This window comes from Nelumbo lutea, chromosome 1 (genome assembly GCF_056320005.1).
Source record: "Nelumbo lutea isolate HS-2025 chromosome 1, American lotus-T2T, whole genome shotgun sequence".
Taxonomy (NCBI): Eukaryota; Viridiplantae; Streptophyta; class Magnoliopsida; order Proteales; family Nelumbonaceae; genus Nelumbo; species Nelumbo lutea.
Genome location: NC_142684.1, coordinates 146531691 through 146547855, shown reverse-complemented (window position 1 = coordinate 146547855; position 16165 = coordinate 146531691). Strand labels below are relative to the sequence as shown.

General features: G+C 39.1%; 1 protein-coding gene across 1 annotated transcript; it reads right to left on the bottom strand.

Annotated features, from left to right (window-relative positions):
- Window positions 1-342: 342 nt before the first annotated feature.
- On the bottom strand, window positions 343-2266 carry CYP77B1 (cytochrome P450, family 77, subfamily B, polypeptide 1). Its single transcript, XM_088950714.1, has one exon. It carries the CDS (start codon window positions 2172-2174, stop codon window positions 636-638), a length of 1539 nt encoding a protein of 512 aa, XP_088806840.1. The 5' UTR covers window positions 2175-2266; the 3' UTR covers window positions 343-635.
- Window positions 2267-16165: the final 13899 nt, after the last annotated feature.

Sequence of the window (16165 nt, the reverse complement as noted above, 5' to 3'; positions counted from 1 at the left end):
CATGCTTCTTCTTAAAACTTCAAAGGGTACTGCTCCAAATCGGTAATTTATCATTTCCACGCATCTGTGAGATTTATATTCATCGATTTTCCTCTAGCTAATTAAATGAAACATTGAAGCAATGTTCTCTCATCTTTAATTTCCGGTGCGACCTATTTATTTGCAGAATCTGGAGTCTCCAAATATATATATATATATATAGAGAGAGAGAGAGAGAGGCCGAGCCTTTTTCACGGCAAACTCCCATTAATGACGACGATTATATAAGCGGAATGGTTTAAATTTTAAAAGAACAGCTTAAAAATAACATCAATATTTTCCCACTAAAACAAGAAACCCAGATTTTCTCTTAAATGCTACTTAATTAATTATCAAACCCTAAATGTCAACATAACAGAAGTACTGATAATCCTCTAAGAGAATAGAATGCCAAATACACTGAAACCAATCGCAATCATCCTTCTTGACAAACTGCTTTTCTATATATATATATATATATAAGTTAGTTTTTTTAAGTATAATAGATAAATATCATTAAACTCATGAAGATTTAATTAATTGAAGCCAACGAGACAGAAACAGAGACGACCGAGAACACATTTCATGTTCATGATGCTTTCTTCGATGGATCTTCATCACCTGGGCAAAATAGCAGCCCTGAGAGGGTTCTTCATGACCACTGTGAAGGCGAATGTCTCTGTAGGGTCTGGTGGAACATCTGGGGCAGGAACCCACTTGAATGCTTGCACCATCCTAGCCAACAGTAAGTGCACATGCAGCGTCCCAAGCGTCATGGCTGGGCAGATTCTTCTCCCCGCTCCGAAGGGCATCATCTTCACCCCCCTCGACCCAGTCACGTCCACGTTCACCCCATCACCATCTAAGAACCTCTCTGGCCTGAACTCACCCGGCTCCTTCCACACGCTGGGGTCCTCGGTCACCCACGCTGTGTAGAACTCTACATTCGCGTCGGCGGGGATGGTGTACCCTCCCAGCTCTGTCTCATGTGTCGCTGCGTGAGACAACACAAAGTGGCTCGGCGGGTGTCGCCTGAAGGTCTCTTTCACAATGGCGCCCAGATACCTCATCTTCTCCACGTCTTCTTCCGTGATTTTTCCGTCTTTTCCTACACTATCCACGATCTCCTCGTACAGCTTTTGTTGTATATCTTGGTCCATCACCAAGTGAAGCAACGCCCACTCTACCGCTGTTGCACTAGTATCCGTACCGGCGTTCATGACCTCCGAGCACAGCGTCACGAGCTCTTCTTCACCCAGCTTTCCCCGGCCGGAAGGTTCGAGCTTGAACAGTGAGTCGATGTAGGCCGCACCGATAGGGCTCACGATATCCTCGTTCCAGCCAGCAGCGTTGCCAGTAGGGTTCCCTTCACACTCCACGAATGCCCTTCGGCTTCGAACAAGAGGGACCAAGCACTCCATTTGTTTCCATCTTAGCTTCTTGGCTTCCTTTAGTTGCCGTCGGAATAATGGCGTGAAGACGGGCAAAAAGTCGGGAAGTTTCGGGGTCGTCATCAACATGACGTCCTTCAACACGGCTTCGATTTCCTTGACTCTGGCTTCGGAAATCCTTGCACCGAAACAAATGCAGATCAGAATGTTGCATATAGTGAGCCTGCAGTTGGTCATGACCCCGACAGATCCCGCCTCCAAGGCCTCTTTCTTGATCCTCTTCAGGTGGTTATCGAACGCCCACTCGCGTATCCAACCACACTGCTTGATCCTGGTTGGGTTTATCAACTCGGTAACGAAGTTCCGGCGCAAGGTGCGCCAGAGAGGACCGTATTCAGCCGAGTTAATGGTGCATTTACCGACGCTAAACAAGAGACGAGTGGGCGAGTCAGCCGGGCGGCTAGCAAAGAGAGGACCCTTCTGGACAAGGGCTTCATGGATGAGCTGGGCGCTTGTGATGATGATCAACGTGCGCTGCCCCATTTGCATGGTGAATATGGGGCCATACTTGGTACGCAGGTCGCGGACGACGTATATGAATGGACGACGTTGGAGAAGGACTTGCACCAGGTTGCCAACGAGCGGCCAACCCGGCGGACCAGGAGGAAGGTTCTTGGATCCACCTCCGGTGACTGACCAGTATCTCCACCAAAGACGAACGAGGAGAGCTGCCGCTAGGAGGATAAGAAGGTCCATCAACTCCATGGATGGATGAAAGAAAGGAATGAAGAGGAGAGCAAATCATGGACTGCAAATAGGCAGAGGTGCTTCATGCTTGGTTTTATAGCTAGAGAGAGTGTGCTTCAAGCCTAGCTTCAACTATGGTTATATCTACCAAACAGGACGAATTAAATGAGTTGATCAGACACATTTATTTATTTCGACCATCTCAGCCTCTCAGGAGAAAGAGAAAGGGAGGGAGAGTGGAGTGGAGAACTAATACTGCACTTGAAAGTTGAAACGGGAATTGCGTAGACCTCATTACTGATTAGAATACGACAAACGGGTGAGAACGGGCCGCTGGATAAAGGCTGAGACCTGAGATGAGGGAACGGAATGGCTTATACTGCTTTGTCTTTCACTTATCTCTACCTTTATAAACAACGTAGTTGATGAATTATTTTTCACTTCTTCTTATTCATGTCAAACCAACCATGCCTAATTAACAGTGCGAAGACCATTGACAAACTGACGTGACATCCTCACCACAAAGTCCTCATTAATTCCATATGTATATTTGCAAATATTGATTTTTGTGTGCCTTTCCATTTCAGGCGGTTGGACGTTTATTGATACTTTAATGATGTGGTGTTTAAAAGCGCTTATGTGTCAAAATACTCTCATTAACTGTTTTTTTAGGTTTTATAGTCATATAAATACAAAATATTTATTCAATAAATTAAACGGAACCAAACACTCTTGTAATCTCCTTCATTGTCATATTAGATATTGGTTTCCCATTATTCACCCCACGGCCCGCACTGCTAGAAATTATCAAGGTTTTAAATTCCGATCCAAATCCAGTTTGGCGGTTCAATTGTCTGGGTTAAATGGTTCAACCAATAACATCATAAATAAATTAAAAAATTAAAAATATCATAAAATTAAAAAAAAAATACATAAAAAAATATAAGAAAAAGAAATTATAATATTGTAAAAAGCACCAGAAAAATACAGTGGTTCTCGATTCTAATGGAGTGGTCGCCAACACAAGTGGTGGTTTCTGATGCAAGAAATCATAGTATTGCAAAAAAAAATGGAAATGAGTTAATGGCTTAGTGCGTAGAGATTGGTGTTTCCTAATGTAAAATTGGAATACAAAGATCAAATGAGAGAAATACGAAAAAACACAATCACATGCAAGTTTTTTACCTCCTTCCAAAGTGGTCATAGGCGGTCGCAACAAAGATTGGTCGTCGGAGGTTGGGTGTCCATAGTGATCGCTGCCATTCTCTTCTCTTCAAGAGATGTCGTTCCTTTCAAGAGATCAGAGATGTTCATAAACAGAGTGTTCCACCGTCTTCACCGGCTGCCACTACAAATCTTGGTCGCCGGCGAGTGGTCGTTCAGACTTCGAGAAGGCAGGTGCCAGTGTGCCATCGTCGTCTTCTTCAGTGAAGCTGGTGAAGATGTTGGGTTTTTAGTTTTGGCAAAAGAAAACCTCAGAGAGAGAGAAATCATCGAATGTTTAGAAGTTGGGATATGTTTGCCATTTTCTTTTTTTGTTTATTTTTATTTGAAAATAAAATAATAAATCAAAATAAATATAAATGCCAAACCACTAACCGTTGACTGGAATGAATGGGTTGACGATTTGACCGTCTAAGCCAACAGTTTTTTTACCATTTCAATGGCTTTGGGCTAGATGGCAATTCGGAGTAAAACCGAAACCATTCGAATGACCGGTTTCTGATCCTAATGTTCCAACCATCCGGGTCAATGACGGTTCAAAAATGTTGGCAATTATATAAAGTGGATGCTTTGTTCAGTAATGATTCAGTTTTGTTCCACGTCATAATAATTAGATTCCGTTTCCCTCTCCGTACATGATTTATCTAATCAAATGTAATTATTCATTTAAGTGTTTTCTGAGAATAGTATTAAGCCTTAAAATTCAATCCGGATGCACTAAAAAAATTACATTTCCTTATATTAGATCAAATAGAAAATTGATTAACTCTGGGAACTGCTTGGTCAGGAGAATATTATCAACGCATAGTGGGATGTACATGTAAAGTCGGTGTCAAGCGTCCTATGTAAGGAGCAGATCCGGTCTCACCTGCTTGGCCTGTCATCTCTCTTTACTTTTTTTACCCTTTTTATTCTCTCTCTCTCTACATTTCTTCGCCATCTTTATTTGGTCCTCTAAAATTGTTTCATAAGATAAAAGATCTCCAATGGTTTTAAAGAAAGAGTAATAATCCATATCAGAATCTCTCTTCCTCTAAGGTTTCTCCTATTTCTCTCTTTAGTTCTATGAATTTATTTACAAAGATAATTTTTTTTCCAAAATCTGTAATTTGAATAAAAAGAGAGCAAGAATTCATATTAGAATACAAAACAACATGATTTCAATTTTAGAAAGTTGGAGATTTGAATAAATGAATCGTCATCACCATCTGATTTTAAAGTGTAAACTAGATAACAAAAGACACAATAGATAAAGGTTTTCAAAAACGAACCAGATACAGAACCAGTAAGGGGACTAGTTTCTAGTTAAGTGGTTCAACCATCCAGGTCGAACGGTTCAACCTGTGATATCATAAATAAATTAAAAATAAAAAAAATATCTATAAATAATAAAAAAAAGTATAAAATTAAATAAAACATAGAAAATAAAATTATCTAAATACAAAAATAATACAGTATAAAACTCATAGAAAATATAAAAATAAAATACAGAAAATTTCTAAAAAATACAGAAAAAGACAGCAAAAATATTCAAAAAATACAGAAAAACAAAACTATCTAAATACAAAAATAACAAAGTACATAACAAATAGAAAATACAAAAAAAAAAAAAACATTCTAAAAAATACAGAAAAACACCAAAAGTACAGAAAAATATAGATAAATTAGGATGTGTTTAGTCCTACACATACATGTGCAGAAAAAAAATAACAAAGTACATAACAAATAGAAAATACAAAAAAAATACAAAAGCATTCTAAAAAATACAGAAAAACACCAAAAGTACAGAAAAATAAAGATAAATTAGGATGTGTTTAGTCATACACATACATGTGCAGAAAATACAAAAAAAAATCCAAAAAACTACATAAAAACACAAAAAATGTAAAAAATAGAAAAAACACAAAATGTGAGTATGTGAATCTCTGTAACTAATTAAGCAAAGAATTCAAAAAAATAATTAAGCAAGATTAATTAAACAAAGAATCAAGTAAACTCACAAAAAAATCAAAGAAGTAAGCATTTTATACCTTCAGGTCTTTCACGGTTTCACTACTGGTAATGGTGGTGTGATAGTGTTAAACTCACAAAAATCGTCATCGGTGGGCTCGGGCTTGGTCACAGGTGATTGCCACTACAACTATTACTTCGGCTTCCAAGCTCCAAGTGTTGTTGGAACTGTTATTGTTGCAACATGTTAGAAACCCCCGCATGTCATTGCAAAATCACTGGTCGTCGTTGCAAGTCGTTAAGACTTTAGAGGTTACTGCTGGACCTACTACAAAATTCACGTTGGCCGCCATAGATGAAGCTCACTGTCGTTGCCAATCGTCGTGAATCACCACCGGTTGTTGTGTCGTTGTAGGTCGTGGCCACCGCAGGTGGTCAGTTGGGTGTGAAGGCTGAGAGGAGGAAAGGGTTAGAATGAAAATGGTGGTCATTCTAACCCTAAACATTTGTAAGAGGTGGGGTCGGGGATATGGGGGTCAATTTATTTTTGTTTTTATTATTTTATTTAAATTAGTGAAAATAAAATTTGTAACCCGCAAACTGCTACCTGGGTCAAACGGTTTAGTAGTTGGATCACATGGGTCCACAATTTTCTGACTTTTTCAATGGGTTTTAAGGATTTACCGGTTTATAATATAACCAGACTTTGGGGGTCGAACAATTATCGATTTTTCCTCCGATTTTAAAAACCATGCAATATATATAGATAGATAGAGAGAGAGAGAGAGAGAGAGATGAGGAGATATTTGTTGATGGATTTTATAAGAGCAACTAGCCAAGGTTGGTGAATCAGAAGGTCAAACCCTTTATTCCATTTATAGTTTCACTAAAAGAAATAAATATGAAGATAGAAAGAGAGGGATTGGTAATAAAATTTAGTTGAAAAATCGTTCTGGGCAAAGATGGTTGAAGAGGAAGAGTAATGAGGGTTTAGACGAGAGAAAGGGGTTTTGAGTGAGAAAAAGAAAGATGAATACATGGGAAAAAGAGAGGTATATGGGTGTCGATGAAGTTGTCGCCGCTCTCTGATCGTTGAACCCCAAGAAGATAAACAGTTCTTCCCTTTTTTATCTTTCTTTTTAGTTTGAAATATGTTTTATAAATACATGGCAAACTTCACATTTAATTTTTCGCACATGTAACCAGGGTGCCCATGCGAACTAAAACGTGTTCAAATCTGATTAGAAGTGCACCCCGGCACACACCGTCCATACTCTGGTTTCTAACACGTTGCATCTATACCTCTTTTATATTGATGTTAGAATGACAACTGAAGGTGCAAATGTGATGTTTTAAACACTTGTAAATACAAAAAAGTTGCCGTTTATGTGATAAGGTTAGGAATGTCAACTGTATTTGAAAATTCAATTCCGAATTTGAGATTTGACATAATTGAATCGATTCGATTCGAATAATTCAAATATTTAATTATATGGATTCAAATTTAGATATGACTTACATCAATTTGATAAATATCCGAATTTGATCGGTTATTTATTTTTTATATATAATATATAAAATATTTAAATATTTTATATAATTTATATATAATAACCAAATTAGTTATATAAATAATTTATATATTTATAATTTGTATAAATAAAATATTTATTAATTATCAAAAATAATTAATTAGTCGAATTCGAATTCAAATGTTAATTTTGAATATCCTCGAATATCAAATTTTTTAAACGAATTCAAATTCAGATATTATATGATCCATTTACACCCCTATATAAGATGGGGTCAATCGTATAGGAATATTGCTTGTAAATATTTTTTACCACACACCCATGGTTAGGGGTGATCACGGGCTAGGCCGGGCTGGGCTTTGCACTTATGATAAGGGCTATAGCTTAGGCCCAGGGTTCCGAGCCTGAAACATAAGCCCTAACCCAAATTTATACGGGCCTGATTCCAAGCCAATATCACTCATATATAAAACATTACATATCTATATATTAAATGACATAACATGCATATAAACTTATTTTATACATTATATAATATAAAATATTACATATAATATAAATTATACATGTCGTGTTATAATATTTATATATAAAATATATAATATAATGTAAAATAACATGTATAGATATGTATACATTATACACAAAATGTATAAGTTTAAATATATGCAAGTTGGGCCAGGCTTGAAGTATTAAGCCCAAGCCTGGCCCTAAAATGTGCGGACCTGATATGGGTCCAGGCCTGGGCTGGGCCTGAACACAAAACCCAGGCCCAAACCTGGAATTTCCAGGCCGGGCTTGTGCGGGCCGAGCTGAAATGGTCACCCCTACCCATGGTATTGACTCTGTATCATGCACAAGCTCCAAATGGCAGGGTTTTTTTGCAAATTTGTGTTAAAAAGGAGGTTTCAAAAACTTGTGTTTTGGGTTTTTATGCAACAAAGGAGATGAACACCATTACAGTCTGTCTCCCCTAAATTTCTTCTTCCTTCTTCCCCCTCTTCTTGTCCACTACAACGGTGATAACCTGAAAGACTTGTTAGAAGTTAATACAACCATCGCCATCAATGTTATCCTCTTAAATCATTCCTGTAAACTCCACCACCTTAATGCAAATTTGGCTCAAAGGATAAGATAGAAAAAGGAATGGAAGGGAAACATGTATAAACCTTGCATAGATTTCCCTGTCTTTCCCTCCCTTTCTTTATCTTTTACTTCAAACCGAACATAGAATCAAGCTAGACCATGAAATGGGCTAATTCTGCCACTCTAATGTATCCATTACCGTCATCATGAAATATCAGGAATAATACCAAAATTGGCCCCTTCTGTATGGAGATTTTGTCAAGACTCATGTAGAGCTCCAGTGATGCAGCATGACACACTCGATCGGGTGACGACGCAAGCCTGGACCATCGAGCAGCTTCATTCGTGAAGCCTTACGTAAAGACTAGGCGTATGCCTTCGTAGAGAGAGAAAAGATGGCAAAAGAAATTTCTTGTGTCTCATTAAACTCAAAGCAGAACTATTTATAATACATACTGGTAGTCTTGTAGAATAACTAGGAAAGTAAAACAACTAAAGCAACTAGGAACTGGACTTGACGTCCACCGTCTGATAGCCACCATCATCCAATGCAGGTTGGATACGTGAGTTGTCGACATTATCTGCTGCATGGTTCTCTCTAGATGTCCTTATCTGATGCAAGTTCCCTTCTAATTGTGAGTTATCGCTGGTTGGTTCGGTGGGTCGTGAGTTGGACCTCCATCATTCTCCCCCATTTGGAAGGAACTCAACCTCGAGTCATGATCGGGATATGCAAGTGTCGCTTCTAGAAAATAATGATGAAGATCAGCAAAATTAAATGTTTTGGAGATACCCATGTGATCTGGCAAGTCCACTACGTAAGCATTGTCATTGATCTTCTTAATGATTTTGTATGGCCATACTTCCAAGGTTGTTGCTTACTATGTTTCCCAACGGGTATGTGTTCCTTCCTTAAGAAGACCATGACTTCATCACCGACGTCAAACACCTGGTACCTAGGATGCCTGTCCGCTGCAAGTTTATACTTCGCATTGATCCTTTGAAGTTTTTGTTGTACTTCCTCCTGTACTAATTCAATCTATCCTGCCAACTGCTCTGTTGAGGTACTAAGGCCTGGCACCCTGGGTAACTTCACCAAGTCCAACACATAGTTAGGGACTTTCATATAAATAATAGAAAATGGGGATCTACCTGTAGAGCTATGAATTGCATTGTTGTAGGCAAACTCTGCTTGAGCAATGGCAAAGTCCCACTGCTTCGGCCTCTCCCTGCAAATACTGCGGATCAGGTTACCCAAAGTTCAATTTACCACTTATGTCTGTCCATCAGCCTGTGAATGAGCTGTAATTTTGAAATTCAAGGATGAGTCAAATAGCCTCCACAAGGTCATCCAGAAGTGACTTAAGAACCTCATATCTTGATCCAACGTGATGGTCTTAGGCACCCCATGTAAACGGACAATCTCCCTGAAGAATAGTTTGCCTGTCACTGTTGCATCCGCAATCTTCTTGCATGGGAGGAAATGTGTCATCTTGGAAAACCGGTCAACAACCACAAAGACGGATTCCATGTTTCTTGGAGTCTTCGGTAAGCCTAGCACAAAATCCATAGACAAGTCTTCCCAAATCGTAGTAGGAACAGGTAAAGGCATGTAAAGGCCGATATTATGGGTCTATCCCTTAGCCGTCTGACATATATAGCACCTATTCATGATAGTGGTCACATCTCTTCTCAATTTAGGCCAGTAGTAACGCCCCTTGATAGCTTCAATCATCTTGTCCCTCCCGAGGTGTCCTATTAAGCCGCCTCCGTGCAAATCCCTAATGATTTTCTCGCCGAGGGAGATGCAAGGAATGCACAATTGGTCCCCTTCATAAGAAAAACATCATATACGTAGAAATCACCGGCTGGTTTCCGATTCATGCACTTTTCCCAAACCTGCTTGAAGTCTTCATCCTATGCGTACAAATCTTTCAAACATTCAAAGCCCACAATTTCAATACTAAGAGTCTTGATGAGGGCCATACGCCTACTCAAAGCATCGGCCATTGTGTTTTGTTGCCTAGCCTTATACACAATTTTGTATGGAAATTTATTAATAAAAGCATACCACCATGCATGCAGATCACTCCTCAACTGTTTTTGCTTACTTAAATACTTAAGATCTTGATGGTCAGTGTAGAGGACAAATTCTTTAGCAATCAAATAACGTTCCCAGGTCTTTAATGCTCTTACAATAGCATAAAATTCTTTATCATAAGTGGATCATTTCTTCTTGGCTTCGCATAGCTTTTCACTAAAGAAGGCAACTTGTCTCTTTTCTTGTGATAACACAGCTCATATGCCGACTCCACTAGCATCACACTCAACCTCAAATAATTTGTCAAAGCTTGGCAATGTTAAGACAAGAGCGGTGCATAACTTCTCTTTTATGAGAGCAAAACTTTGCTCTTGTTCCTCTCTCCGTTGAAACTTACCATTTTTCAAACACTCAGTGATAGGAGCTACAATACTACTAAAGTGTTTGATAAACAGCCTATAGAAAGTTGCTAACCCATGAAAACGCCTTACGTCTGTGACGTTCGTTGGGGTTGGCCACTCCCTAATGGCTCACACTTTCTCCTCATCCACCTTAATTCTGTCCTTACATATTATGAAACTCAAGAACAACAAACTATCTATCATAAAAGTACACTTCTTTATATTAGAATATAGTTTGTTCTCCCTTAATGAACTCAATACCTCTCGAATATGTCCTATGTGCTCATTGACAGTTTTGCTGTAAATCAAGATATCATCAAAATATACCACAACAAATTTACCAATGAAAGGGCATAGTACCTGATTCATTAGTCTCATGAAGGTGCTGGGTGCATTAGTTAGTCCAAAAGGATGACTAACCATTTGAACAATCCATCTCTGATCTTGAAAGTTGTCTTCCATTCATCTCCAGGATGATCTGATGGTAACCACTCCTGAGATCAATTTTGGAAAAGACCACAGCCCCATCAAGTTGATTAAGCATGTCATCCAGCCTGGGAATGGGAAACATTTAGCCAATAGTGATTTTGTTGATTGCTCTGCTGTCGACACACATCCTCCAACACCCATCTTTCTTAGGTGTTATTAATGCCGGTACTACACATGGACTTATGTTGACCTGTATATGACCCTTTCTTAACAATTCTTCTACCTTCTCTCGTAAAATCTCATTCTCCTTATGGCTCATCCTGTAGTGTGGCAGATTGGGTTGGCTAGCATCAAGAACAAAATCAATGTGATGCTAGATATCTCGCATGGGTGGGAGCTCATTAGGTAACTCATCAGGAATTATATGTCATGAAACTTGTCGAGTAATCCCTGCACTTCCACTGGGATTTTATTCTCCCCCAGTGATTTACTCATGCTTTCTCCCTTTACCACCAACAAGTGGACCTCGCGGGTATCCTTACATTCTCTTACAAACTCGGAGTGGTGGTGTGTTATGGTAAGAAAATTCCTCTCTTCTACCTTCAAAGCCTTGGTTGGGTTCTTTTCTGCCATGGGCAATAATGTATAGCGCACACACTCTTTCTCGAGCTAGTATGTTTTCTTTCTACCCAGGTGTTTGGCATCTACATCAAACTGCCAAGGCCTACCAAACAAAATATAGCAAGCATCCATATCCACAATATCACAATAAATCTCTTCAGTATACTTACCAATAGAGAATGGAACCTTAAAAGCGTTCCTCCACGCGTATGCCCCTAACTTCCTTGATCCACCCAATTGTGTAAGGGTTCGGGTGTTTCTTAGGAAGTAGTTGCAGTTTCTGTACCACATCCCTGCAAATAATATTTTCCTGATTGCCGCTATCAATAATTAATTCAAATAGCTTACCCTGTACAATACACCTAGTGCAAAATAGCAGATGTCGTTGTGTGGTATCCTTGCTTCTCTGATATAGCATTAGCTTCCTCACTACACACGTGTATTCTTCATGCTCATAGGTACCTTCTTCGTCCTCCTCATTGGGTCCACAATATACTTCATCGTCACACACTTCTTCTTCATCCCTCTCCACCACGTTAACTATCTTTCTTCTAGGACAGTCACTAGACTTATGCCCCACTTCATGGCACTTAAAGCACTTAAAAGGAACAGGTTTTGCATAGGGATTAATGGCTTTAGGAGGGTTTGTAGTATTACCTCGAGTGTTTCCTCCCGTGGCGGCCTAATTGGTGTTGGCTAGACTTGGTGGGTGGAAGGGTTGTACTCCTTGGGTCAGCTTGCCCTTGTCAATTGCTGCCATCCTGTTGTCGCTCCCACTATACTGTCGATAGTTATCGCCTCAGGTTCTTTCTTGGAACATTAACTCAGCCTTCAAAGCTAAGTTCCTTGCTTCCTGTACACTCAAATCCATCTGGATGCCAATCTTGTCTCAGATAGCAAGTCTCAAACCACTCAGATAACAGGCTGCCTGTTGATTGTCACTTTCTGATAATTGGTTCCATTCAGCCAATCTTAGAAATTCTGAGGTGTACTTTGTTCACGCTTCTTGTTCCCTGCGCACACCATTGATATGACTCAAACATATATTGCTCATAATCAGGAGGTAAAAACCTACCTCTTATTAATTGCTTCATTTGCCTCCATGTTCGAACAGGACCTCTTCCTTCTCTGGTCCGAGTCTCCCTCATTCATACCCACCAGATAGATGCTCCTCCCTTCAATCGAAAAGCTACTAATTTCACCCTTCTTTCTTCCGGGATCTCCATGTACTCGAAGAAACGGTCAAACTCGGTGATCCAATCTAGAAGGCCCTCTATATCAAGATCTCCACTAAAAGTAGGAATATCCACCTTGAGTTTAAATTCATCATTATTTCAATGGTGATTAAAATTGTCGGGATTTCGCCAATTCCTACCGGTCCTTCCATCACCAGGAATAACTGGAGCAACGCCGAACTCTAGCTCATCATCGCTATCATCATCAATAATAGGGTTCCTAGGTATAGGATCAATGATTGGCCTACTGTGGTCGTCTCCTCCGGCTTGGTACAACGTGTTATCCCTATTCCTTGGAACATCCTCCCGTAACAAGGTCCATAGTTGTCCAGCGATCTCTGCCAACTGATGCTCAATGTTATGAGTGGTTGTGCTCTGCTCTTCGATTGCTCTCCAAATAACTTGTAACCCCTGATCTCCATCACGGGGTGGGTTGCGACTGCTACCATCTTGGTTGACCATCTGACGGGGCGAACTCCCACTCTGATACCACCTAACGCAGCATGACACACTCAACCGAGTGATGACGCAAGCCCAGATGATCAAGCAGCTTCGTTCATGAAGCCTTACGTAAAGACTAGGCATATGCCTTCGTAGAGAGAGAAAAGATGGCGAAAGAAAATTCTTGTGTCTCATTAAACTCTGAACAAAACTATTTATAATACATACTGGTAGTCTTGTAGAATAACTAGGAAAGTAAAACAACTAAAGCAACTAGGAACTGGACTTGACGTCCACCATCCGATAGCCACCATCATCCAATGCAGGTTGGATACGTGAGTTGTCAACATAATCCATTGCATGGTTCTCTCTAGATGTCCTTATCTGATGCAAGTTCCCTTCCATTTGTGAGCTGTTGTCGGCTGGTTTGGTGGGTCGTGAGCTGGACCTCCATCATCCAGTAAAACCAAGGCAACGAGTACAGAGAATTTGATAAAGTCATTGTTGTTTGTATCAACCCTTTGTATTAGAGCATAGAGCTGGTCCTAATTCGGCTTAAGGCGATGTGATATCAATAATGAACTGTCGAGAACAAAGAGAACTATGCCATCTTCTATTATGTGTTTCTCACAAGACATAAAATTGGGCATTTGTGGGGATGACCAAAACTAGAAAAGCTACCGCATTGCATTACGAGATCACATCGATTAACGCCCCTTAAGTAGCTAATGTGCATTGCGAACATCTCCTATGTTTCTAATACAAGGTTGGGATGTGTTGTGGGGCATTGATGTAAATTCCTCCATTACGATTCAACAAAGAGTGACAACAAAATGAATGGAGGGTCAGAAAGACTACTACATCACAGGAGAAAGCAATAAAGCAGTTGAGAACTCTCCATTTTTTAAGGGTACAATGGAAAGGAGATTGTGTCGGCAACCAAGGAGAAAAAAGGAAGAAAAAAGAAATTGTTTAAAAATCGATTCCTTTTTCAGATTTTGAGAGGGGGGAAAGGTCATTCAATGGGATTTTGGTTCCCAGATACCAAAATACCCATATTCTTGTTTTAGATTTATGTGGGACCCACAGAAAATTCATTTTTTTTAGGTAAGTTATACCCATCTCCTAGATAGATAAATAACTTTCCCACTCAAGAGAAAGTTGTTAACACTTGGATAAAACAAAACTGTCCCTTCTCATAATGATTTTTTATGATTAAAATGATAAGCTAAGAAATAAAAGAACATGGTAACAAAGAATTTGATAAAGTCATTGTTGTTCGTATCAACCCTTTGTATTAGAGCATAGAACTGGTCCTAATTTGGCTTAAGGCGATGTGATATCAATAATGAACTGTCGAGAACAAAGAAAACTATGCCAACTTCTATTATGTGTTTCCCACAAGACATAAAATTGGGCATTCATGGGGACGACCAAAACTAGCAAAGTTATTGCATTACGAGATCACATCGATAAATGCCCCATAGGCAGCTAGTGTGCATTGCGAACATCTCCTATGTTTCTAATACAAGGTTGGGATGTGTTGTGGGGCGTTGATGTAAATTCCTCCATTACTACTCAACAAAGAGTGACAACGAAATGAATGGAGGGTCAAAAAGACTACTACATCACAAGAGAAAGCAATAAAGCAGTCGAGAACTCTCCATTTTTTAAGGGTACAATGGAAAGGAGATTGTGTCGGCAACCAAGGAGAAAAAGGGAAAATTTTTAAAAATCGATTCCTTTTTCAGATTTTGAGAAGGGGAAAGGTCGTTCAATGGGATTTTGGTTCCCATGTACCAAAATACCCATATTCTATTTTTAGATTTATGTAGGACCCACAGAAGATTCATTTTTCTAGGTAAATTATACCCATCTCCTAGATAGATAAATAACTTTCTCACTCAAGAGAAAGTTGATAACACTTGGATAAAACAAAACTATCCCTTTTAATAATGATTTTTTATGATTAAAACGATAACCTAAATTCCTGAAAAACGAAGTAGGGCTTAGGAGTCAAGGTGGAGGGGGTTGTCATTTCCTATAGAATTGTCGATTCTCCTCGTCGCCTGGTGACAAGGGGTATACTTAGAAGCACTAGTATTATATAAGATATATACTTCCTTCCATACAGATCATAAAAATTAAATTCAAATGCAATATATCATATATGGTTTAATTCTCACTTGTACACTTTCTTCAAAAAAAATTCTCACTTGCACACGTGCATAGCATTAAACCATATATGATATGTCTATATATTTTACTTGCATAGGTCCATGGCACTTCTCTTTACACTAATAATAAAAAGAAGAAAATTATTACAACATTGATCCTTGTAAACCTAAAAGGAAAATAAATGTTCCATAAATATAAAAAGAGAATAAATGAGTTCACAACCACAAACCATCACCCAAGAGGAATCATCAAGTAAGCTTAATAACTCTTTGGTCCCCCCCTATTCAATGGGATGATAGAGATTGTCCTTAGCAAAAGGTTTGTTGGATAGGGAGTTTGCATTGTAATTCGTGAGTGGGTGTATGTGTACGAGAGAGAGAGAGAGAAAAAAAAACAAAACAAAAAGAAGATAATGAATTTATCATTCACTTTGGTGCGTGGTTTGTCCAACTACATTGTAGCATTCAACTTCAGCAAAAAATTGATGGATTTTGATTAGAGGATAGGTTGGTAGGTGAAGAGATGAGAGATCCATCCCATGGATGCCGAAAAATTGCAGAATAACGGGCGAATTTTAAAAATTTTTCTCTCCGTTCAAATGGGAATCACATTCCCTATTTAGAAAATCATATTTTCAATGATCATTCTTGAACCTTAAACTGAACCAGATCTGAACCAGATCTGAACCAAAAGGAATATGAGAGAATTATACCTCATACGGAGAAGTAATATCTCCCAACGAAGGTGTTCACGCCCAAGGAAGGATCCAAAGACTGCTCCCATTGAAGATGGCGCAGTGCAGGATGGAGCAGAATCAGCAGTGCTCTTCCCCAAGAAATCTATCCTTCGCAAGAATCAGTGGAATGGTATG

Bases quoted from the DNA above. Each gene is read 5' to 3' on its own strand.
- CYP77B1 (XM_088950714.1), bottom strand. From the start codon at position 2,174: ATGGAGTTGATGGACCTTCTTATCCTCCTAGCGGCAGCTCTCCTCGTT.